The sequence below is a fragment of the Galeopterus variegatus genome, unplaced genomic scaffold (assembly GCF_000696425.1).
Source record: "Galeopterus variegatus unplaced genomic scaffold, G_variegatus-3.0.2 Scaffold3343, whole genome shotgun sequence".
Lineage (NCBI taxonomy): Eukaryota > Metazoa > Chordata > Mammalia > Dermoptera > Cynocephalidae > Galeopterus > Galeopterus variegatus.
In genome coordinates, this window is record NW_007729454.1 from 163,623 (window position 1) to 187,834 (window position 24,212).

Genomic DNA, 24,212 nt, shown 5'->3' on the forward strand with positions numbered 1-24,212 from the left:
TAATTCAATCCACTGCACATACCAAACCACATCTCAATTTTTAATGGGACATAACAGAACAATGTTAGAGAAGAATGAAGCAGTAATTTATATGTGAAAATTATGTATAGGAGTATAGCACCATCACTAAGATCATGCACTGTGTCACTTAATAGCTGGATAACCAAGGGCAAATTATATAACTTCTCTGGGTTTCATTTTTATTATATGAAATATAGAGATATTAATATTTAATACCTCATAGTTTTATGCTGATAATAAGTGAGCAAATACATATCAAGTACTTAAAGTGGCCAGCAAATAACTTTAGTCAATGTACCTATTGTTATTAACATAAATATCAGGTCTACTGGAACAGTGACACACACAAACAGATGGTAAGTAAGAAATACAAAGCCTGTGAATTCCCTGAGGTTAATCTATGATCAACTCATGGTTTAAGGAGCTGGACTGAACTGCTGACCACCACAGCTGGCGTCAGCCTCATGGGTCCCCAGGTAGCCAGCTTTTGCTCCCTCCTTGGCTCCGGGATGATCAGAATGATGGGCCAGAAGACATGCTATTCCTTCTTCTCACTGAGCCCCTCCAGGAAGCCATGTGCCCGCCACCCTGAGCTGGCCAAATCAGGACCAGTTGCGGCTGAAGCTGAGGAGAGGGGGGACGCAGCGTACCAACCTCCAAATGTCTGGATTGTGCTCAGTTCTGGGCTTCCACGGTTCAGTTTTGCTCTGACCTGCTCCACAAATGGGCATCTTCTGCCATGGGTCACTGTGTCTGGTGCACGGGAAAGGTCCTCTGCAGGGACCTCTTGCAGGCCAGCCCCACCAAGAAGGCCCGGGCCGGACAGGACAAGTCCTGCACACCACCCTCCTCGCTGCTGAGCCCTGAGCAGCTGGTCTGCACCCAGAGGACAAGGCCATAGCCCTCGCAACCTGCAATGTGCCTGTGGGCTTTGGGGAGAGTTGGAAGAAGTATCTCAGCTGAGACTTTGGGAAGCCATCCTCTGTAAAGCTAATGGGATTTGTTGCAGAAGAAAGAAAACACCACACTCTTTATCCACCCCCACACCAAGTCTTCACCTGGATCCAAATGTGTGACATAAGCATCCTGGGGCAGGATCCACATCACTGACCCAGTCAAGCGCATGGGCTCTGCTTTAGTGTTCAAAGACCTGTTCCACCTTCACCCAGTTTGGAAAACATTTATGAAGAGCTGTCTACCCACATCGATGGTTTTGTACATCCTGGTCATGGAGGTTTATCTGGGTGAGCCAAACAAGGTGTTCTACTCAAGGCTGTTCTCACTGTTCGGGCCCATCAAGCCAATTCTCATAAGGAGAGAGGTTGGAAGTTCACTGATGTGGTTGTGTCCCGGCTAAATCAGAACTTGAATTGCCTTGTCTTCTTGCTCTGGGGCTCTTATGCTCAGCAGAAGGGCAGTGCCATCTATAGGAAGTGGCACCGTGTACTGGAGACTATTCATACCTCCCCACTGTTAATGTATAGAGGGCTCTTTGGATGTAGACATTTTTTCTAAAACCAATGAACTGCTGTGGAAGTCTGGCAAGAAGCCCACTGACTGGAAGGAGCTTGATCCTGAACCGTTGAGAAGCTGCTATTGAAGTATTTGTCGGTTCTGAAGTTGAATGGAAAAGCTTCCTATTAATTCTTAAGTACTCTGCATGAGGGGAAAAAGCTTCTGGAAAGCAGCCATGAACCAGGCTGCCCATGAATGGCAGAAACAGCAAAGACAGTGTCTTTCTCTGCACTATGGCTTTGGCCTAAAATGCAGGTGAGGTCAAATACTCACCTGGCTCTCTTCAGCTCCTTTACCTTTATGAGAAAAGTGGGGAGGTGTGCACCTCTTAGTATAGTCAGTAGTTTGGTGCCTGCTGCTACTTGTTTTTACCAGGTATGTTAAACTTCAGCTTATAAGGTGTTGGGTGTTTTTGTTAGAAAGGCCCCCCAGTGCGTGGCCCACAGGCATACCAGGATCATGGGCTCCCTTGATCTTTCAAGGGTCTCTTCGGTTCCTCCTTGAAGGAAGCTTGGAGATGTTTTGCAAGTTTCTAGAAATCTGGCCCAGAGACTAGGGATCAATGTCCTGGTTGTAGTAGAGGTAAAGATTCCTAAGGAATAGTCCTTGGTGTGAGCCATAACAGATAGAGGCTGAGAGAAGTGAGTTGGGTCTTGTTTCTCCTGTTATTTTTTGGGCATTTCTTGGAATAAACAGTGGAAGTTGAACAAGGAAGAATAGAAAAGGGGAGTGACCTTTTTTTTTTTTTAATGGGGTGGAGGATGATTTTCTCTTAGGGTTATCCTGAGTTGAGATCTTTAAGGCAACATAAACTGCCAAATGCTATTTTTTATTGACTGAAATCACTTTGGGATATTTTTTCTACAACCCTGGAGAATTTTACTTTTTAAAAAAATACTTATGCATATATATATATATTTTTTTTCAATCTTTTTTTAAAAAGAGACAATCTTTGTTGGGTCTGTACCTCCATCTTTGATCTGGTTAGAGATGTTTTTGTTATGAGCCTGGTTAAAGAGTTTTTTTTCAATCTTTTTTTAAAAAGAGACAATCTTTGTTAGGTCTGTACCTCCATCTTTGATCTGGTTAGAGATGTTTTTGTTATGAGCCTGGTTAAAGAGTTAACTCTGTGTGAGTTTAGTAATAAAGACTTGAAGTTTCACTTAGAAAAAAAAAGCGAGATTAGGATGGTAGTTCAAAAAACTTGAGCTTCAAACATGAGCCAGATTGTTAGATTACTGAACCCCAATAAAGCAAATGTAACACTAAAACACCCCACATTTATGAGCTTATAGAAAACTGACAATAAAAATTTCTCTTATAGAAAGCAGTAATAATAATAATACCATATAGTATGCCTGATACATTTGAGGGAGGGTACTTCAAAAAGTTCATGAAAAGATTGTATTATCTTTCAATTCAGTTTTTCCATGAACTTTTCGAAGTATCCTCGTATATACCTAGAACTGAAAAACTCAAAATAAGTGCTCAATAAATTGTAGCTATCGTTAATTTCATATCCAGGTGAGTTTCTGTCTGTTTCAGATGCCTGATTCCCTCTAATGCAGCGCCAACCTTCTGCTTCAGTTAGTGCACATTGCCTGGCAGTAAGTCCAACCTGCCTAAACCTTTCAGGCCAAGGGTCTTGTGACTTCTCCAGTTTAAAATAGAGAGCCCCAGCCTAGAGAGCTTCAGCCCCTTTCCCCTCGTCTTCTGCAAGCCTCCATTCTTAACCCTAACCTTTCATTTCAGAATTTCAGCTTTGATGCTTCCCACTTCCTTCCTCTGGTTACTTTAACCGAAGTGAGTCAGGTCTTACTGAAAAACTGACCACAGGCAGCCAGCTCCCACACTCTCCCGACCAGGGCTGCCTGGGCCGAGCGTGAGGGGGATCGGTGTTCACTCTGACCAGTCTTTCCCCCTCTCTTCTCCAAGTCACGGGGCTTTGAGTAGGGCTTCCCCAGCCACCATACAACAGACCGCAGTCAGAAGCCAATCGCACATTTGTTTGGTGGCTCAGGGAGGGTACTCCTAGGAAGAGTGACAGCTCGAGTCCTTGAGTATCCTACCCATAGAGCTAATTTGCTTATATTCTGCTCTGTTGGGTCAGCCCTGTTGCCTAGGATCTCAGTTCAAGGAGTATTTGGTGGGAGTTTTTAGTTGTAAACACCAATAACAACGAACTGTATGCACTGGGACTGTCTCCTAGTGCTGGGAGCTATGTTAGCACTTTATCTAAAATTCTCACTGTAACCCAAGCAAATTAGTATTCACCCCTGGACCTCTGAGCTTGAAGAAGCAAAAAAACACACTGAAAACTTCCCTGCTTATCTTTCTAATTTTAGCCTTGAAAATCAGCATGATTTTTAAGGATTTAAGGACAAATCTTTTAAGGTCTGAATTATGGGGAAGACCATAGTGATTTTTGCTGCTAGCTTTTAAAGTGAGAATAGCTTTTTCTCCTCCTCGGCTCTGGAAACTCCCCTCTCTCCTGGGTGAGGGTAGCTGGCTTCCTTTCTGTGGCATGTAGAATTCATTCACTCATTCTCTTCTGTCCTGGAAGTTTTGAGGGAACAATTTGAGTCAGACAAGAGTCAACTGACACCATAACATGATTTGAATAAGATCCATTTATTTATTCAAAATTAAAATCTGTTATGAAGACAGACAAATAACGTAACATTCCCAGAGGAATTGAATCACTTCTAGTTAAAACTGAGTTCTATTAGAACCAACTTTAGGTTGTTATAAATAACAAGCTGGCCACAGCTTTCGAGAATGAAGTGGTTGGGGAATGAGGTCAGGGGAATCTCTCCGAGCCACTAAGAAGTTAATCATCAAAAGCGCTCCCTGGTTTCTCTTCCTAAGATGATAAGAGTCTTTGTAACACTCTTGGAGCCCTGGGCCCAGGGACAAGGGAAATTAGTGGGAGGTCAGGGAAACAGCTCAACAGCTGGAAAGTGTGGTCAGGCTTGGAATGGAAGCTTCAGTTGGCTCCCCAAGGAACTTTCTTTTTCCTTATATAACTTATAATTTCTCTTAAAACACTCAAATGTCATAGGGTGTCACCCTATGGAAACAGCTTAAACAAAGGTGAAAATAATAAATATTGAAAAAATTATAATATTGGGCTTCTTTCTAAACAGTTCACAGAGAAGCTCAGTAAATAAATAGAAATGGGAGTTGAGGTATCAGAGGTAATAAATATTCTAGGAGCGAGGTACAGCAGGGTCCCTCGCTGGGTCAGCTATCCCAGAACCCTGGGTCAGATTTTGGAGATCCCCAATTGATGTCCTAGAGTCTACAGAGTTGCCATCCTGGATGTTCAGTTTTTCATCTTCATTGTCATGTAGTCTTCTATGTAGTTGATAAAGATGTCAAACTCACTCATGGCTTTGTAGACACCTTTCTCTTGGAGCTGTGCAGAGAGACAAGGAACGTTCAGTTAAAACCCCGTCTGAGGACTAAGCCCCCACACGTTGGACGGGATGGGCATGACCCTGGGTGCAGAAGCTGCACTCACTCCCTTGTGTCAGGAGGAGAAGGGACAGATCCTGGGAGCTAAGGATATGCCCGTCTGCCTCGGGAAAGGCTGTGCATTGACCTTCATATCTCTCCAGCCTGAAGCACAACTATCGGCTGGCAAGAGACCTCACTTTGCAAAGCACAGTCTTCACAATGGTGCCTCATCAGCAGTTTTAAAGGTCATGTGTTCACATGATGCTTATGTAGAATTTGATGAAAAGACATTTAAGGAAGCAGTTTGAAAGCATGTCAGTAAGTGGAGGAGAGAAGGGAGCCTTTTCAATGTCTGTGATCTCCCACCAATGGACTGAGCAGGCCCTGCCCTGAGCTTTGGCATACTGTCAGGGGATTCACACCTCTGATGCTGGAACCTTGCCCAGTGTCTGTCCTCAGCCCATGAAGAGGACATAGGCCACATAGCTTCTGGGAAATGGGATTTAAGAAGCTCATGGACAGTTGGAAGTGTGAAACCCCATTTGATTTGGGTGGTGACATTCTCGGGCACCTTGGGAAGGAGGAAAGGCAGATGGCAGGTGAGCTTGAGCCAACCCCCATTAGTGAGAATTCCACTTCCTGCTCATTCTGAGTTTTGGCGAGTCCAGGCTGAACCCCCAGGTGTGTTTGTATGTGCACATTCACGTGTCAGCTTCCTGCACGTGTGGGTTCAGCCTTAATTCCTAACAAGCTACTTTCTGTACTTTCTGTTTCCTTTGTCACTCTCCCCAGCACTCAGCTCACTGTGTTCACAGGCTGGCTGGCCAAGCCAACCCGCAGGCCTGCAAAGGCGAGGAGCAGTCATTTAGAAAGCCCCAAAAACACTTAACAGAAACAAATATAACTGGGGCGGCAGCTCCTCACTGGCTGAGGCGGTCACACCATTTGTCAGGTTCCCACACTCTCTGTGAGTGCAGGACGGGGCCCGCTGAGCACCTGCTACTCTCTACCCTCTGGGGAGGGGACAGAGGCTGTGCTCTGCAAACCTGCTCTGCCTCCATCCAAACTCACCTTACTAAAGGTGCTCTTCACCTGCTCCACTGACTTGCTCTTATTTTCACAGGGAAGAAATCGATGCTGTGGAATAAAGAGAAAATGTTAATGACTCTGGCTCCCAGCTCCCGTGCCCATAGCGCTTGGGGGACAAGATGGTAGCATGATGAAGGGTCCAGATTCATCCTGAATATCTACCCTTATAGCTTCTGGGGAGAACTGAGCTGTTCCTCATCTTTACCATTACCCAAGGGACAGAGAAGAAACACAGCCCAGGGAGATGAAACATATTTCTCTAGGAGCCACTCTGAGATGTTTGCAAGGCTTGGTTAAAAACCCAAGTCTTGGGCTTCCTCCCGCAGAACTCCACAGTGTTTACTGGAGTGCTGAGCTAGGCATTTTTAAGACTGTCCTTTTCCAGCCCGTCTTTCCTGAGCCTCTCCTTCAGTCTTAGCCACCGAGGACTATTTCTAAGTGCCTGAAGAATGGAAACATAGTTGCAGCTGCGGGACCAAACCCTTTGCATAGACAGCCCTGTCCTGCAACCAGAGAACAACTGATTTGCCAACACCAGTGAGAGAGAAAAGGAAACCGTTAGTGGTGAGGGTATCATTTCAGTTGGGGAAATAAATGATCTGGGGGAATTATTCATAGATACTAGCCTGGGGACGTGTAGCACCCTGGCCCTTCTAAAATACCAGGGAAATCCTGTTAGTCAGTTAGGCCCCACTGACAGCTTTGCTTTCAAAAGCCTGAGAATAAGAGGTGAGCGATGTTTCCTCTACTTGGGAGCCTCAGCTCTGGGCTCAGGGACTAGGTCCAAAGGAACAAGGGAGCCCTGACTGAAGCTCTGGGTCCTTTTCATGAAGACAGAGGGGAGTAGTTAATAACCCACAAATGAGTCACAAATAACAGGAAAGCTGTTTGCAAATCTTCACATGTAAATGCCTAGCAGCTGCCCCCACCCCTGCTCAGAGAGAAATGAGCAAGAGCTCTGACTCCAGGCGCTTTCTGAACTTCACAGCTTGCCCTGCCAGTCTAGGTCTTTGGGGTGGCTCTGGATGCAAGTGGCCTTGCTGCTCTGTGGGAGACCCTGGTATTTTGGGGACAGAGGCAAAGGAAAGAACTGGTCTGCTACTCACACAGCGCCGCAGCCTCAGCCTGAGGGTCTTCAGTTTTTCTCCCAGGGAGTTCACATGTTCCTTGATGTCTGGGTCGTGGTTCTCAGCCTGGGGCATCACCTCCTCCAGGTAAAACTGGATCATCTCTGACAAGGCTTGGCAACCCAGGTAACCCTAAGGGCGGGAGCCAAAGGTAGGGGGTGACTGGGGGGAAGGGCTGCTGTAACTAGCTTGAGAGGCTAGCTTTGCCTCTTGGAACCTTCCTGAACCAACTGCCTCCCCCCAGAACTGAGCGCTTTGTAACTCTCCGCTGCTGGGTATGTGCTGAGTTAAGATCTTCCCACTTCTCCTTTTCAAAGCGAAGGAAGCAGACCCAGCTCCCTGCAGTCATGAAAAAGAGCCTCCCTTCCCTTAACCATGCTGTGCAGTGCCCCCCAACCCCCACCCACCCGCAGGGCTCGCACCTTAAAGTCCTGCAGCAAGGACTCCTTTAACAACATGCTGTCCAGCTGATCCTTCATTTGCTGCAAGAGAAACAAAAGGAGAATGAACCTGGGGTTTGGGAAAATACCTGAAGTGCATGTCCTTCTGATGGCCTTTTATTTATAGAGTTTTTGATTTTTATTAATGTAGCTCTGGCCCCCAAATTGAGAGTTTTATAATCAGAGGATTCAATGGTGCTGGAACCATTAGTTCAATCAGGTCCTCCCTCTTGGGATCAAGTTATTGCTAAAATCTGGCTGATTTTGAAGCAAAAGCAGAAGGTTGACTTTGTCCCGGTCTTCTTTCTGCAGGGCCACATAAGGCTGTAAGGGGCCAGCCACGTCGATCCTTCAGTGCCTCGAGCCTCCTCTCATGTCCTGCCCTTTGCTTTTCCTTCTCCCTACTGTGGACATCCAGCTCCAGGGCTAAAAGATCTCTGAGAATGGGAAGCATCTCCTAATGCAGGTTTCCCCCATGTATGGTGCTTCCCAAACCATCCATCTTTTAGGTCTGGAAAGTCTTCTAAGAAGAGGCAATTTATGTTTCTCTGCCACAAGGTACGGGGAACATATTTAGACCAATATGACCAATGAGACCCTTCCTGGTTTCTCCCAGCCAATAAAGTATCAAGCTCCAGTGAAATCTTATAAAGTTTCTGAGCACAGGAGAAAGACTGCATTTACCTTTTATGCAGATTTGCCTGCACATTTGCCACACCGTCTGGGCTTAGCTTACCTCACTGAACCCATGGCTTGATGTAGGACTCCTAAGAACTTAAGTATGGGGAGAATGGGTGCTGGGGATGGAGGTGAAGGTGGAGGAGAGAAGCTCTTCTTATAGCTCCAGCAGAATGCCTAGTTCAGGCAGTGCCAGCAAGGAAGGAGGGACAGAAGGGCACCATACTCACAAAGAAAGTCTTCACCCTGCTGAAAGCAGCTCGGAGCTCTCGGAGCCCATGGCTTGATGTAGGACTCCTAAGAACTTAAGTATGGGGAGAATGGGTGCTGGGGATGGAGGTGAAGGTGGAGGAGGGAAGCTCTTCTTATAGCTCCAGCAGAATGCCTAGTTCAGGCAGTGCCAGCAAGGAAGGAGGGACAAAAGGGCACCATACTCACAAAGAAAGTCTTCACCCTGCTGAAAGCAGCTCGGAGCTCTCGGAGCATGTGGGGCAGGCTGGCTGGCAAGTGGGTGCAGCTGTTCTCAGACTGGGTGCCCTGGCCTCGGCTGGCCCCTATCCCAGCCAGGAGGACCAGGAAACATAGCAGTACTGAGCTGGGCATGACGGAACTCTGCCTTCTTCTGCGAGTCTTGTGGTTTTGGTTTTGCAAGACCCCGATGTGTAGACCTTCACCTCTTGTGTCCCCTTTTATATTGTGGGTTCAATGAGGCCTCCCATTCATAAAAGCCACAGAGTCACAGATTTCCTGGCAAAGGTTTTTTTCTGATTAAAGCTCCTCCTTCCTTAGACCTCTCCAACTTTGCATTCGTTAAACTTAAAGTTTTCAATTTTTTTTTGCATCATAAGCAAAAGGACTGGTTGAAGATGAACTTCTGCATTATAGCTATTTTTAGGATGGGCTATCTCTCTCTTTCTCCTTTTTTAAACAATTTTTCAGCGTCTCAAAAACGTTGATTTCCTGGGGAGAAGAGCTGTACGCAGAGGCTCACAGCTGTAAGTTCCATTCGCGTGTTCCTAGGTCACAGTGACGTGGATAAATTGGCCCTTCCAGGATGCACTGGGATTGAGAAATAATTGGGACTCTCTTCAACCTGGGTCAAACACCTAAGAATTCTCCTTGCTGATTTGGGAAGTCGGGTTAGCTGTCTGGGCCTCAGTTTCCCCAAGTGGAAATGAGAGGATGGGCTTAATATCCTCAAAGCTCCCTTCTGGTTCTTCCATTTTATGTTCAAAGGCTGCCCCTTAAAGATTGGCTTCTTACAGGACAGGCAGGGTCACGGGACTGAGCTCCAGCCTCCCTCTCCAGCGCTGGGTGTGTGTAGATTGTCAGGCCCATGTTTCCACCTCCTCAACTGTCCCAGTACTTGGGGGCAGTTAGTAAGAGAAGTCCACAATTCCTGGAAACTTGTTGCACACCAGTCAGGTCGTCCTCACCATGATCCTTATTATCTCCATTGTGTAGTGAGCAAACCAAGGCACGGAGTGGTTAAGTAACCTGCCTAAGGTGACATGGGGAAGAAATAAGGGAACTAGAATTTGGTCTTCTCACCCCACCCTACTCAGTCTTCAGTGTGTAGAATGAAAGGTTGGATTAAATAGTCCTTAGGGTTTCTTTTAGTTGTAAACTTCTATGGCTGGAGTCTAAAGTTCGAAAAATGGGGAGGACGAAGTAGAAATAACAAGGAAAATAAGTCAGATCTCATGAAGGCTGGATGACAGATCCCTTCCTTTCCTCTTATTTATCCCCTCCCCGCATTCCCAAAGAAGCCTTGGCAGTCTTGTCTTGGGTTTGCACGTGTGTGTGTGGTGGGCAGGGGCAGGGTAGCCGGGTGGGGTTGGGGTGAATAGTGTTGTTCTATTTTTACTGGGGGAAGACGGGGCCAATGCCATCAGGACTTCTTTAAATATCCAGAAAGTCTCTGGGTGTCCTTTAATTGTGCCTCGACCTCCTGCTTCCATAGGAGCTTCTCCCACCACCTTAGTTTAGACAATAACTGGGAAGAGCACCAGTCCGGGGCAGGTCACTCTGTCACTCTATACCCAAGGCAAGTCACGAGTCCTTCCTGTGCCTGTTTTCTCTCTGTCCCAAGGGGGCAATAGTACCTTCCCTTCTGCCTGCCAGGGGGCTTTGGGATTAAGAAACAAGCAGGTTTAGATGGAAGGCATCCCCAGTGTTTGTGTTATTTCCTCCCCTTCCTGTATCAGCACTGGGACATCTCCAATAACATCGGGTTCTGAACCTGCCCCACTGGAGAAGGTTGTGGCACCAGAGCAAGTGCGGCAGACACCTGGGGCCCAGCCAGTCAGGAGTGAGAAGCGGGGGAGGTGTGAGAGGGTCCAGGCCCACCCTGTGGGTGTACCTGCTGTGCTGACTTGTGGGTCAGGATCAGGGGACCGTGGCCTCTCCTCCCAACCCTTCAGGAAGTGTCAGTGCAAAAACCTAAGACTCGTTAAGGGACAAAGAGCCTTCTAGAAAATGGAATGAAGCTAATTCAGGGATTGCTGCTCCTGCCAGATTTATACTGGGCTCAGGAGTACTGAGTCCTGCCACCAGGAAGCAGAGAGAAAGGGACCAGTAGTTGGGTTTCCCATCCCTTCCACCTTTTTTCTTCCTTCTTGGCTCCTGGGTTTTCTGGGCTCTGTCTGCTTTAGCTCTCTGAGCTGGGTGTTCCAGGTGCAGAATCAGCATGGCAGACCAGTCAGGCCAGGGGTCCGAACCCCAGTTGAGGCTGTGAGGTCCTCTCTGACCCAGGCAGCATGACCCCCTCCTACCTTTGTTTGCCACTGTGGCCTATGCTTACTTCACTATGAGATCTACAAGCCTGCATTGCTGTATCCATGTACACACCTTGTCTCACCTGTAGGTTGTGAGCTCCTCGAAGCAGGTTGTTGTTTTGTTTATCTTTGTGTACCTGGTACTTATCACTGAGTCTGGCCCATGGGCAAAGCAGAATGCCCTGTGAGCCTGGGCCAGAGCTGGAGGGTGCAACACTAGGGAGGCTGGTGTTGGCACCAGCAAGCACCCAGAGGGTAGGGAGAGCAACTCAGGGAGACAGGCAGCATCTCCTACATTTTTTTCTCATGACTTGAGATACATGTGTAAACACACACACACACACACACACACAGTGGCAGGGAGAAGGGAGTGTGTAAAACCATTTATATCTTTCTTTAATCCGTAAAGTAGGGTTGAGGTTAGGATCTGACTTCTTTATTTGTTTTGAAATGTGTAGCCAATGATTTCAGGCCATTTGCTGGAGAGCTGATCCTTCCCTCATTGGTTTGAAATCACTGTCCACTCTCATCTTAACATATCCAAGTCTAAATGGTCAGAGATAACCATTGCAAGTTCCTCGATGCAAGTTTCTATTTAACAAATACAGATAATATCTTCCCTATTAATATACCTCATAGTATTTATGTCAAGTTAGGTATAAACATTTAAGGAAAATTAAGACCTTGTGCCCTTATATGGATAAAGCAACAGGAACCACAAAGATGACTTCTATTTCTCCAGTTTGTGGAGATATCTGTTTTCCTGAAACATCATTAGGATCCATTACAAAAAGTCCCAAACCCATAGGTCACATCTGAGACATAAATACCAAAAATTGCATATTAGGAGATTTGAGTTTGGGTTTCAGTACAAGAGAAGAACAGTGTCAGTCTGGGACTATTTGGTCCTGGGAATTCCAAGAGGGCACACATGCCACTCATGAGACTATGAGCCCCGGGAGGACAAATGGCAGATGCACAGCAAGTGTCTAGTAGATGCTTATTAAATTGAATTTAAATGAATTCTTCTCAGTGGAAGCATACTGGAATAACAGAGGAAGATTGTCCAGCTACAAATGAAAAGAAGCCTAACTAAGCATGACTTAAAAAAGAAAGGGATTTTATTTACTGTCACATCCAACAAGTAGTCCAGAGGCTCCCTTATCAGATGATTAGATGTATGATTTGAAAAAATGTTCTCCTATTCTGTAAGTAGTATTTTCACTTTCTTTATGGTATCCTATGAAATACAAAAGATTGTCATGATGATAATAACCAATTTATCTTTTTTTTTTTTTATTATTGTCACTTGTACTTCAGGTATTATATCTAAGAAACCGTTGCCTAATCCAAGATCATGCAGATTTTTAGCTACATTTTCTTCTAAGAGTTTTGTAGTGTTAGCTCTTACATTTAGGTCATTGATCCATTTCGAATTGATTTTTCTATTGTTTCCCGCTAGTATGAATAAAGCTGCTGTAAATAACCACAACAAAAAAGAAGTCCAGAGGCAGGCAGTCTGGGGCTGGTATAGCTCTCGTATGTCACCCAAGACCTGTTTTTCCTGTTCTCCTATCCTTCATTGCAAGATGTTAGAGAGAAGGGAGGTGGTAAAGTCCAACGATCTAAGGGCACATCAGCCCAGGAGATCCTAATAATCTTTTTGGGAAACTCCACCCAGTAACGTTATCACTTTAGCTGCAGAGGAGTCTGGGGAGACAAGAACTACTGGGATTGTGTGTGTGTGTGTGTGTGTGTGTGTGTGAAGAGATCTTGGAGGGTCCTATCTGCAGCGCATAAGATCTTCTAAGGAGCCCACCTCTCAGCTACACTCATGCTCAGCAAAGTGGCAGCCTTCTTGGTATAGTTGCCCTGTGCCTTGCTGCAATTCTGCAACTCGAACCCAATGGTAGGAAATAGGCTGGGAGCCCTGTAGAGCAGCACCAAAGCAAAGAGAAGGCTAAGGAATCTGGACTTGCTGAAATCAGGTTCAATCAGCTTGCCCAGCATTAGGGCCAGCTGGCAGGGAGTACTTTCTTTATGGTATCCTATGAAATACAAAAGATTGTCATGATGATAATAACCAATTTATCTTTTTTTTTTTATTATTGTCACTTGTACTTCAGGTATTATATCTAAGAAACTGTTGCCTAATCCAAGATCATGCAGATTTTTAGCTACATTTTCTTCTAAGAGTTTTGTAGTGTTAGCTCTTACATTTAGGTCATTGATCCATTTCGAATTGATTTTTCTATTGTTTCCCGCTAGTATGAATAAAGCTGCTGTAAATAACCACAACAAAAAAGAAGTCCAGAGGCAGGCAGTCTGGGGCTGGTATAGCTCTCGTATGTCACCCAAGACCTGTTTTTCCTGTTCTCCTATCCTTCATTGCAAGATGTTAGAGAGAAGGGAGGTGGTAAAGTCCAACGATCTAAGGGCACATCAGCCCAGGAGATCCTAATAATCTTTTTGGGAAACTCCACCCAGTAACGTTATCACTTTAGCTGCAGAGGAGTCTGGGGAGACAAGAACTACTGGGATTGTGTGTGTGTGTGTGTGTGTGTGTGTGTGAAGAGATCTTGGAGGGTCCTATCTGCAGCGCATAAGATCTTCTAAGGAGCCCACCTCTCAGCTACACTCATGCTCAGCAAAGTGGCAGCCTTCTTGGTATAGTTGCCCTGTGCCTTGCTGCAATTCTGCAACTCGAACCCAATGGTAGGAAATAGGCTGGGAGCCCTGTAGAGCAGCACCAAAGCAAAGAGAAGGCTAAGGAATCTGGACTTGCTGAAATCAGGTTCAATCAGCTTGCCCAGCATTAGGGCCAGCTGGCAGGGAGCAGGGGTGTCAGTGCTGCAGGTGAGGAAGGTGAGATCGTGCCCACTTGGGGAAAGGGAGACATTGCCCTGGTGAAGAATCCCCTTGGGGCTTGGCTCCTACTTGCCATTAGTAGTTTTTCTTTCTTTCTTTCTTTTTTTTTCATTTAAGGAAAATTAAGACCTTGTGCCCTTATATGGATAAAGCAACAGGAACCACAAAGATGACTTCTATTTCTCCAGTTTGTGGAGATATCTGTTTACCTGAAACATCATTAGGATCCATTACAAAAAGTCCCAAACCCATAGGTCACATCTGAGACATAAATACCAAAAATTGCATATTAGGAGATTTGAGTTTGGGTTTCAGTACAAGAGAAGAACAGTGTCAGTCTGGGACTATTTGGTCCTGGGAATTCCAAGAGGGCACACATGCCACTCATGAGACTATGAGCCCCGGGAGGACAAATGGCAGACGCACAGCAAGTGTCTAGTAGATGCTTATTAAATTGAATTTAAATGAATTCTTCTCAGTGGAAGCATACTGGAATAACAGAGGAAGATTGTCCAGCTACAAATGAAAAGAAGCCTAACTAAGCATGACTTAAAAAAGAAAGGGATTTTATTTACTGTCACATCCAACAAGTAGTCCAGAGGCTCCCTTATCAGATGATTAGATGTATGATTTGAAAAAATGTTCTCCTATTCTGTAAGTAGTATTTTTACTTTCTTTATGGTATCCTATGAAATACAAAAGATTGTCATGATGATAATAACCAATTTATCTTTTTTTTTTTATTATTGTCACTTGTACTTCAGGTATTATATCTAAGAAACCGTTGCCTAATCCAAGATCATGCAGATTTTTAGCTACATTTTCTTCTAAGAGTTTTGTAGTGTTAGCTCTTACATTTAGGTCATTGATCCATTTCGAATTGATTTTTCTATTGTTTCCCGCTAGTATGAATAAAGCTGCTGTAAATAACCACAACAAAAAAGAAGTCCAGAGGCAGGCAGTCTGGGGCTGGTATAGCTCTCGTATGTCACCCAAGACCTGTTTTTCCTGTTCTCCTATCCTTCATTGCAAGATGTTAGAGAGAAGGGAGGTGGTAAAGTCCAACGATCTAAGGGCACATCAGCCCAGGAGATCCTAATAATCTTTTTGGGAAACTCCACCCAGTAACGTTATCACTTTAGCTGCAGAGGAGTCTGGGGAGACAAGAACTACTGGGATTGTGTGTGTGTGTGTGTGTGTGTGTGTGTGAAGAGATCTTGGAGGGTCCTATCTGCAGCGCATAAGATCTTCTAAGGAGCCCACCTCTCAGCTACACTCATGCTCAGCAAAGTGGCAGCCTTCTTGGTATAGTTGCCCTGTGCCTTGCTGCAATTCTGCAACTCGAACCCAATGGTAGGAAATAGGCTGGGAGCCCTGTAGAGCAGCACCAAAGCAAAGAGAAGGCTAAGGAATCTGGACTTGCTGAAATCAGGTTCAATCAGCTTGCCCAGCATTAGGGCCAGCTGGCAGGGAGCAGGGGTGTCAGTGCTGCAGGTGAGGAAGGTGAGATCGTGCCCACTTGGGGAAAGGGAGACATTGCCCTGGTGAAGAATCCCCTTGGGGCTTGGCTCCTACTTGCCATTAGTAGTTTTTCTTTCTTTCTTTCTTTTTTTTTTAGGATTATAATGGCAGCTTCATTTCTTCTTACCTCAGATATCAAGTGTGTGAAATAGTTTTGCCAGCTTGAAATTTCTAGTATTCCCTTGAATAACCTTCCTCAGCTCCCTGGACAGAGGCTTCCTCAAAGACTGTGCTGCAACAGACCTCACGTGCCTCACACACCCCAAATGTGGCCTGGTGGGGCCCCAAGGGGGCAGGGGTCTGTGCATACTGTCCTCCTCTGGGCTTCTCTGACTTTGGCCTTATGACTAGGGTACTTCCAAATAAAGATCTGGTAAGTCAGAAGTTTAGGAGGAGCCTGAGTTGGGGCTGGCCCCTAGGTCAAATCTAGCAAGGGTTATGCAAACCTGATTGGGTGCCCCTCCAAGGATCGTGGCCGGAGGACACTGAAACCACAGCGGAAGGGCTGATGTTTGGACAGCCAGCTTGGAATTCCCCTTGTGCAACTGTGGCGCCAAATCGAGCAATTTGTATTTTCATTAGGGGATGAACACCGTGATCTGTGACTTCTTATAAGGAAAATTTGGCTTATCAGGGACGAGGACACCAGGTGTTGGAGCCCTGGCCCCCGGAGGATGTAGCTGTTTCTTCTCCATCTGCATGACTACCTAGGATAACTAGTGGACTCCTGAGCCTGGGGCTCAGCTGCAGACCTGTCCTGGTGATGGGATTTCACTTACTTAGATCTCTAGATGGCTGGCACCCCAAACCCAACATATCCAAGCATAGCTGGCTTCTTGGACACGTGACTTATGCAGCTGCACAGGGTCCCATGATTAGAAGGGCCCTGCTCTTGCCCTGCTGTCACTGTCTTCACATTATTAATAATTGTTAAGCAAGGGGCCTCCCATTTTCAATTTACATTGCCCCTGCCCCCAATGTATGGAGTCATTTCTGTATCTGAAACTAAAATCATCATCTTGTCTCTCTTGTCTCAACTTCACCCGGTGCTCCCTAGCTCAGTAAATGAAACCACCATCTAACTATAGAACAAATGTTGGTTCCTCCTCATCCTTGCCAACCTATGTCCAATCTTTCACCAGATCCTCCAGATTTTTCTTCACAAACATTTCTCTAATCTGCCCACTTCTCTCCATTTCCACCATCATCAACAACAGCTGTCTGGTTCAAGTTACCATCTCATCTCTCCTGGACTCCAAAATAAATGTCTAATTGGTGTTCTAATATCCATTCTCCAAACTGTTCTCCACGTTGTAGCCAGAGCAATCACTTCCAAACACCAATCTGATTGTGATTCTCCTGCTGCTTATATCCCTCAGTGGCTTTCCTCTTTCCCTTTCTTGGTAAAATAAGGACCTATCTTCTTCATACCGCCTGCAACTCCCTTTGTCATCTGACCCTGCCCAGCTCTTTTGCTTCAACTCTCAGTACTCTGCACTTGCCTCTGCACTCCAGCCTCATTGGCTTTCTTCTTTTTCCCAAATGACCCATGCATACTCTCTCCCCTACCACACGGCCCGTGCACATGTGGTTCTCCCTTCTTCCCGCTCTCCCCCTCTCTTCCTCCTTCATCATTCAGCTCAGCATTTCTTCCTCAAATGACTTTTTTCTGATTTCCAAGTCTAGCTCAGGTCCTGTGGGTATACCTTCTCAGAACACCTTGTCCCTTTTCTATATAGTACTTACATCAGTCTGTAATGGTACGTGTGGCTGTGTTATCATCCGGTTGATCTCCATCTCTCCCATTAGACTGTAACCACCGTAAGAACAGGGCCCATGTCTGGTTTTGATCATCATTGTTTGCTCAGTACTTAGCACAGTTCTGGGCATAGGCAAGGTTCTCACTAAGTACTTGTTGGTTGACTGAATGAGCATGTGCCTCCTAAGCTTTTTGTAGACCTGAGTGGCTATGTCTGTGGTCTTCCATCTCATACAAAGCAGAGGAGGAATTCATTTGGGGAAACACCTGTCCTCACCAGCTGTATGCTTTTTCCTATCATAGCTTTTCCAGTTTTTTAAAAATTGATCCCCTGAGTGGCTATGTCTGTGGTCTTCCATCTCATACAAAGCAGAGGAGGAATTCATTTGGGGAAACAGCTGTCCTCACCAGCTGTATGCTTTTTCCTATCATAGCTTTTCCAGTTTTTTAAAAATTGATCTGATTACTAATCAATGCTCTTTTAGAGAGATGTTAACGAAATCCCTCGTGGTTGTTGGAATGTTAAAAGTGTCCTATGTATAGAATGTTGGAAGACAAAGGGCCTTAGAAATCATCTAACACATACCTTTTATATTACTGATGGGAAAACAGAGGTCCAGAGGAAGTTAATAGCAAAGGTGGAATCTGAATCCAATTCTCTTTGTCAAATCAGTACCTAGTTCCTTGACTCAGATAAGTATGAAATCCCTCTGAATTTTCTGGGCCCACACCAAATAGTGGGGGGAAGTTGTTTAAGATGTGTGCAGAGTGTGGGGTTGTGGTGGTGAGGAGAAGTTGAAAGTTTGTGAACATAAGTTTCCATCCATCAAACACTTACGACTCTATTATGTAGTCGCTGGGTGCTTAGCTTTGTGTTTAGGAACTGGGGATGGGGACAAAGACAGCTTAGATATTTTTGTCTTAGGAAAATATTTTAAGCCTTAGAATGTTTTCAGACAGAAAAGTGTTTCTACTGTATTTTGTCTTTGATACATGACTGTAGTAGGGTTTTGTTTTTTTTTTAAAGCATAGCTTGGCATGCTCTCCCACTAAACACCATAAAGTATCCATAAAGCACCAACTCCTTCAAGAAACCTTACTAAGGAGAGGAGAGGGTTGAGTACTTCCCTTCATCTTGCCCATTTTGATCTTTATTTATAAATGCAACACTGGCTAGGTCCTCAACCATATTCCACATGTTTTTGACCCGGATTCTAAACCTCCATCACACTCCACGTGTTTTTGACCTTGACTCTAAATCCTCAATCATACTCTGTGTGTTTTTGATGTGTTTTGTGTGCTTTGGATGCACATCTGCATTACACCTAATGTTCCAGGTGCTCCCTCCCATCCTGGATTCATGGCACTTCTACTGTGACAGTGTCATTTGCATGTGCCAGTCTTAGGTCATAAACTAAGGGAGTAGGCAAGAGTGCCCAACGTTTTCCTAGGTTCCCTAAGTTGGCTGTTAGCAAACTATTTGGATTTGGGACCCCTTTATACTCTTAAAAATTATGGAGGACACCCAACGAGCTTTTACTTATGTGGGGTTATATCTGTCAATATTTATCGTATTAGAAACTAAAACTGAAAAGTTAAAAAAATATCTAGTTACCACATTGTTTTAAAGTCATAAACATTAATAAACCCATTACATGTTAACATAACATTGTTAAATGAGATATCACTATTTTCTGAAGGAAAACACATTTACTGAGAAGAGTGGTATTGCTTTACATTTTTTTCAAAGTTCTTTCATTATCTGGTTTGATAAAAGCAGATGGATTCTTACATCTGCGATATGTGGCTTTGGTTAGAGCCTACGGAGAGAGTCCAGCCTGCCACGGTCATGCAGTTGGAAAAGGGAAGACCTTGCAGGATCCCAGGACCACTGAGAACTGCTGCCTTAGGTGTTTCATAAAACTCCCCGGGGGGAGGGTGAGTGGGTGGAGAATGAGCAAAGCTGGCTTCAGAGGAGGGCAGGGGCATCCCCACGGTCCCCGCAGATGAGGGAAAGGCCACTGCTGCCTTCTGTGTTCACAGTTTCCAAATAGCCAGTGAGGCCTTCAGTTCAGCAGCTCCTGTGAGCACTTCAAATGTCATGGAAGCCAAAGGGCCTCACCCGCAGTGTTTGTGGTTTCAAGTCAGAACCCATGGGAGTTTTGGGGCTGATTTGCAGTGCCCTACCTATTACTGTAAACCCCGTTCTCCCAGGGCCCCTTGCCTAGGAGCAGGTCCTGGGGGCTGGGTGTGGTTAGGGGGGCTCTCCTTCTTTCTCCCACTTTTTATTCTTTCCTCCCTCCCCTCTTTCTCTCTCTCCTTCAGTTCTGAGGGGCAGGTTAAGAACCCTGCTCTGGCTGGCTGGGTAGCTCAGTTGGTTAGAGCATCATGCTGATAACACCAAGGTCCAGGGTTTGATCCCTGTACAGGCCAGCTGCACACCCCCCACCAAAGCAAGGATAAAACCCCTGCTTTCTCTTTGGTTAGCCTTGTGCTTTCTCAGTTTTTAGAACTACCTTGGAAAGAAAAAGACCTATTTCTCAGACGGCCTTGCCAGGATTTATCCAATCGAGTCAGTATGATTGGCTTGCCAATCTCTTCTTGCCCAGCGACATAAAACTGACTGACATACACAGCGGGTGGGTTCTTACTGATTTGGCAAATTTAGAAATCGCTTGGATAAGGTGGGCACTGGGTCGGACATTGTGTGTTCAAATTAAAGCTTTCCCTGGTTGCCCATCTGCCTGTGAGTGGAGACAAAAACTCTTTTTTTCCCAGAGCTAGACTAAGACTCCTGAGGCCCTAAAATGCTTCAACCTTCAAACGTAGTTCAAAATAACACACCACTAAACTATAAAATAAGTTTAAGGAAGCCCGACAGGGTTGTGATGCTTCTTTTGAGGATTACATCAATACTTTATTAGAAGTATTATTCTTCCAAATAATTAAAGAGAATCTTCTTGTGCCTTGGCTTTTGAGTGTTCTGAGACTGTGCCTAGTAGGTACCTTGAGGTCAGGAGCCTCAAGGAGGAGGTTGGACTAAAATAAGTTTAAGGAAGCCCGACAGGGTTGTGATGCTTCTTTTGAGGATTACATCAATACTTTATTAGAAGTATTATTCTTTCAAATAATTAAAGAGAATCTTCTTGTGCCTTGGCTTTTGGGTGTTCTGAGACTGTGCCTAGTAGGTACCTTGAGGTCAGGAGCCTCAAGGAGGAGGTTGGACATAAACTGGTATCAAGTAGCCAATTGATTGGTTTCATGAAAGAATGCCTGAGGGTTGTGTCCTTAAGCCTCTCTTTTGTGGCTGACCTCATACACCTCAGACTGCAAAGGCTGGACCTGCCTTCCCTCTTTGCCCATCCCTCCCCAGCCACACCCTGGGTCCATGTGTTCTGTTACTGGAAACGCAAGTTATGCCCTGCCATTGAACTTGTTTTGCAGCAGAGCACAGTGGTTAAGTGTGTGGGCCCTGGAGTCAGACTGAATTTGCAATTCAGTTCTGCCCCTTACTACCTGTGTGGCCTTGGGCAAGTTTCTGAGCTTTCCCTGTGCAGTATTTACATACAATTGGAGATGATAATTTGCAGTGTAGCATTGTTGCAAGGACTGAATGAAACAGTGACTGTACACAGGTGCTTAGCTGAGTGCCAGATACATAGCAAGCACTTAGTACGTCTGTGGGGTGGTGCTCAATGTCTTCCATGGGAATGCCTGGCTGCTACTGCTAAATGTATCTGTTCTTGGACCTGATATTGAACAGAACAGGTTCTGGCCCCCATATTCTAAGGACATTACAGGAGGGCAGAGAAGTCAGTCCCACAGCAGAAAGAGCTCTGGCTCAGGCATTTAGGAGACCCAGCTTCCAGTCCTGGACTTCCTACCATGAGACCCCTGACAAGTTCCTTTCATCCCTGGGACTTGTTTTCTTCAGCTTTAAGTGGGAAGCTTGTCAGAGCCATTTTTCTAAGATACTTTCCGAATCGAACATCCCCAAATTTTGTGATAGCCAGCTCCCTCGCCTTTCTACTCCACGTGGCAGGAGTGAGTTGGCACATGCGCTTCTGATGCATAGTTTCCCCCCTGCCAAAGCCACCAGGTCAGCACAAGAGCAGGCCCTCGGGCCCCTTCCCGCTCGTGGCTTCTGCCCAGCCCTGGAAGTGCCATTCTGTAAGAGAAACAAAACCTTTTCCTCAGGCAGCTTTTGCGTGTGTTCACCTGTGTTTCCTTCTCGCAATCCTGGCCCCAGCGCTTTGAGGTTTCCGTTTCGCTGTGAGTCACGCCCGCCTGCTGAGAGCAGTGGAAATCGGAGGGGCCTCCTCGGGAGGGAGGACGTGAGCGGCCTTTTCCTCAAGAGCGTGGCCGGGGTGTGGGAGGGAAGCGATCACCTTCCGGAAGTGGATTTCTCACGTTGACTCAGTGAGGAAAGAATATTACTGGAAAGCCCTAGAAAGCGCTTCACGTCTCTTTCAGAAGGGCCTTCGCGTTCTCAAGAAATTCATTATCCTGACGGTGCTGTAAAATGTCTGTGTCATTGTGATATCTGCTGTGAGGCAGGCCTGTGCCAGGGAGGAGGGGTTCCTGGGGTGGCTGACTCGTGACATGGGGCTCAGAGAATAGGTTTCCATGGTGGAGATGACCATGCGGGCTGGAGTCCCATGGCAGAGCACAATGTGGCCCATTCGAGTGCTGGTTCAGTCCCTGGGGGTTGCCAGCTGTTGTTGTAGGTTCTGATGCATTAAAGATTTGCAACCTCTCTATCATATCCCATGGTGAAAAAGAAGGAAAGGCAGGGAGGAATGGCCAGTGCTGGAAACAAGATATTTGACCATTATGGTGAAGACCGTAGTGGATGATCATTCACATCATGCAGGCTCTGCATCAGCAGATTCATGGATCCTGGAAGGAAGCTCCAAAGAGACCGAAGACCTGTAGAAAAGAAACATACACATGGTGAGAAAGAATACATAGGCCATCCCGCATAAACTGGTATCAAGTAGCCAATTGATTGGTTTCATGAAAGAATGCCTGAGGGTTGTGTCCTTAAGCCTCTCTTTTGTGGCTGACCTCATACACCTCAGACTGCAAAGGCTGGACCTGCCTTCCCTCTTTGCCCATCCCTCCCCAGCCACACCCTGGGTCCATGTGTTCTGTTACTGGAAACGCAAGTTATGCCCTGCCATTGAACTTGTTTTGCAGCAGAGCACAGTGGTTAAGTGTGTGGGCCCTGGAGTCAGACTGAATTTGCAATTCAGTTCTGCCCCTTACTACCTGTGTGGCCTTGGGCAAGTTTCTGAGCTTTCCCTGTGCAGTATTTACATACAATTGGAGATGATAATTTGCAGTGTAGCATTGTTGCAAGGACTGAATGAAACAGTGACTGTACACAGGTGCTTAGCTGAGTGCCAGATACATAGCAAGCACTTAGTACGTCTGTGGGGTGGTGCTCAATGTCTTCCATGGGAATGCCTGGCTGCTACTGCTAAATGTATCTGTTCTTGGACCTGATATTGAACAGAACAGGTTCTGGCCCCCATATTCTAAGGACATTACAGGAGGGCAGAGAAGTCAGTCCCACAGCAGAAAGAGCTCTGGCTCAGGCATTTAGGAGACCCAGCTTCCAGTCCTGGACTTCCTACCATGAGACCCCTGACAAGTTCCTTTCATCCCTGGGACTTGTTTTCTTCAGCTTTAAGTGGGAAGCTTGTCAGAGCCATTTTTCTAAGATACTTTCCGAATCGAACATCCCCAAATTTTGTGATAGCCAGCTCCCTCGCCTTTCTACTCCACGTGGCAGGAGTGAGTTGGCACATGCGCTTCTGATGCATAGTTTCCCCCCTGCCAAAGCCACCAGGTCAGCACAAGAGCAGGCCCTCGGGCCCCTTCCCGCTCGTGGCTTCTGCCCAGCCCTGGAAGTGCCATTCTGTAAGAGAAACAAAACCTTTTCCTCAGGCAGCTTTTGCGTGTGTTCACCTGTGTTTCCTTCTCGCAATCCTGGCCCCAGCGCTTTGAGGTTTCCGTTTCGCTGTGAGTCACGCCCGCCTGCTGAGAGCAGTGGAAATCGGAGGGGCCTCCTCGGGAGGGAGGACGTGAGCGGCCTTTTCCTCAAGAGCGTGGCCGGGGTGTGGGAGGGAAGCGATCACCTTCCGGAAGTGGATTTCTCACGTTGACTCAGTGAGGAAAGAATATTACTGGAAAGCCCTAGAAAGCGCTTCACGTCTCTTTCAGAAGGGCCTTCGCGTTCTCAAGAAATTCATTATCCTGACGGTGCTGTAAAATGTCTGTGTCATTGTGATATCTGCTGTGAGGCAGGCCTGTGCCAGGGAGGAGGGGTTCCTGGGGTGGCTGACTCGTGACATGGGGCTCAGAGAATAGGTTTCCATGGTGGAGATGACCATGGGGGCTGGAGTCCCCTAGCAGAGCACAATGTGGCCCATTCGAGTGCTGGTTCAGTCCCTGGGGGTTGCCAGCTGTTGTTGTAGGTTCTGATGCATTAAAGATTTGCAACCTCTCTATCATATCCCATGGTGAAAAAGAAGGAAAGGCAGGGAGGAATGGCCAGTGCTGGAAACAAGATATTTGACCATTATGGTGAAGACCGTAGTGGATGATCATTCACATCATGCAGGCTCTGCATCAGCAGATTCATGGATCCTGGAAGGAAGCTCCAAAGAGACCGAAGACCTGTAGAAAAGAAACATACACATGGTGAGAAAGAATACATAGGCCATCCCGATGGAGAAGTGCATCTTTTCTATAGACTTGAATGGCAGCCATTGGTCGTTCCTTACCCTGCTTCTGAGAAATCCTTTATGAAATAATCAGTAACTTCTAGAGAGTCAGGGGGTCAAATAGAGAGGTGGGAAAGCAGCAATGAAAAAGAAATGGGAACCCCTTCCATGTGCTGACCCCGGAGGCTGAGTTCCATACAGGACTGGATCTTGAGCTGGGACAGGTG

The 24,212-nt window shown here is 46.1% G+C and overlaps 1 protein-coding gene and 1 pseudogene across 1 annotated transcript; one reads left to right on the top strand and one right to left on the bottom strand.

The window, feature by feature from the left end:
• The first annotated feature begins 760 nt into the window (after positions 1-760).
• LOC103600442 lies at positions 761-1,621 on the top strand (annotated as a pseudogene).
• A 3,152-nt stretch (positions 1,622-4,773) lies between these two features.
• Positions 4,774-8,984, bottom strand: IL10 (interleukin 10). Its single transcript, XM_008584712.1, has 5 exons — positions 8,768-8,984; positions 7,634-7,693; positions 7,191-7,343; positions 6,067-6,132; positions 4,774-4,954 (listed from the first exon to the last, which is right to left on the bottom strand). The coding sequence occupies exons 1-5, from the start codon at positions 8,930-8,932 to the stop codon at positions 4,862-4,864; spliced, it is 537 nt and encodes a 178-aa protein (XP_008582934.1). The 5' UTR covers positions 8,933-8,984; the 3' UTR covers positions 4,774-4,861.
• Between the last annotated feature and the right edge of the window lie 15,228 nt (positions 8,985-24,212).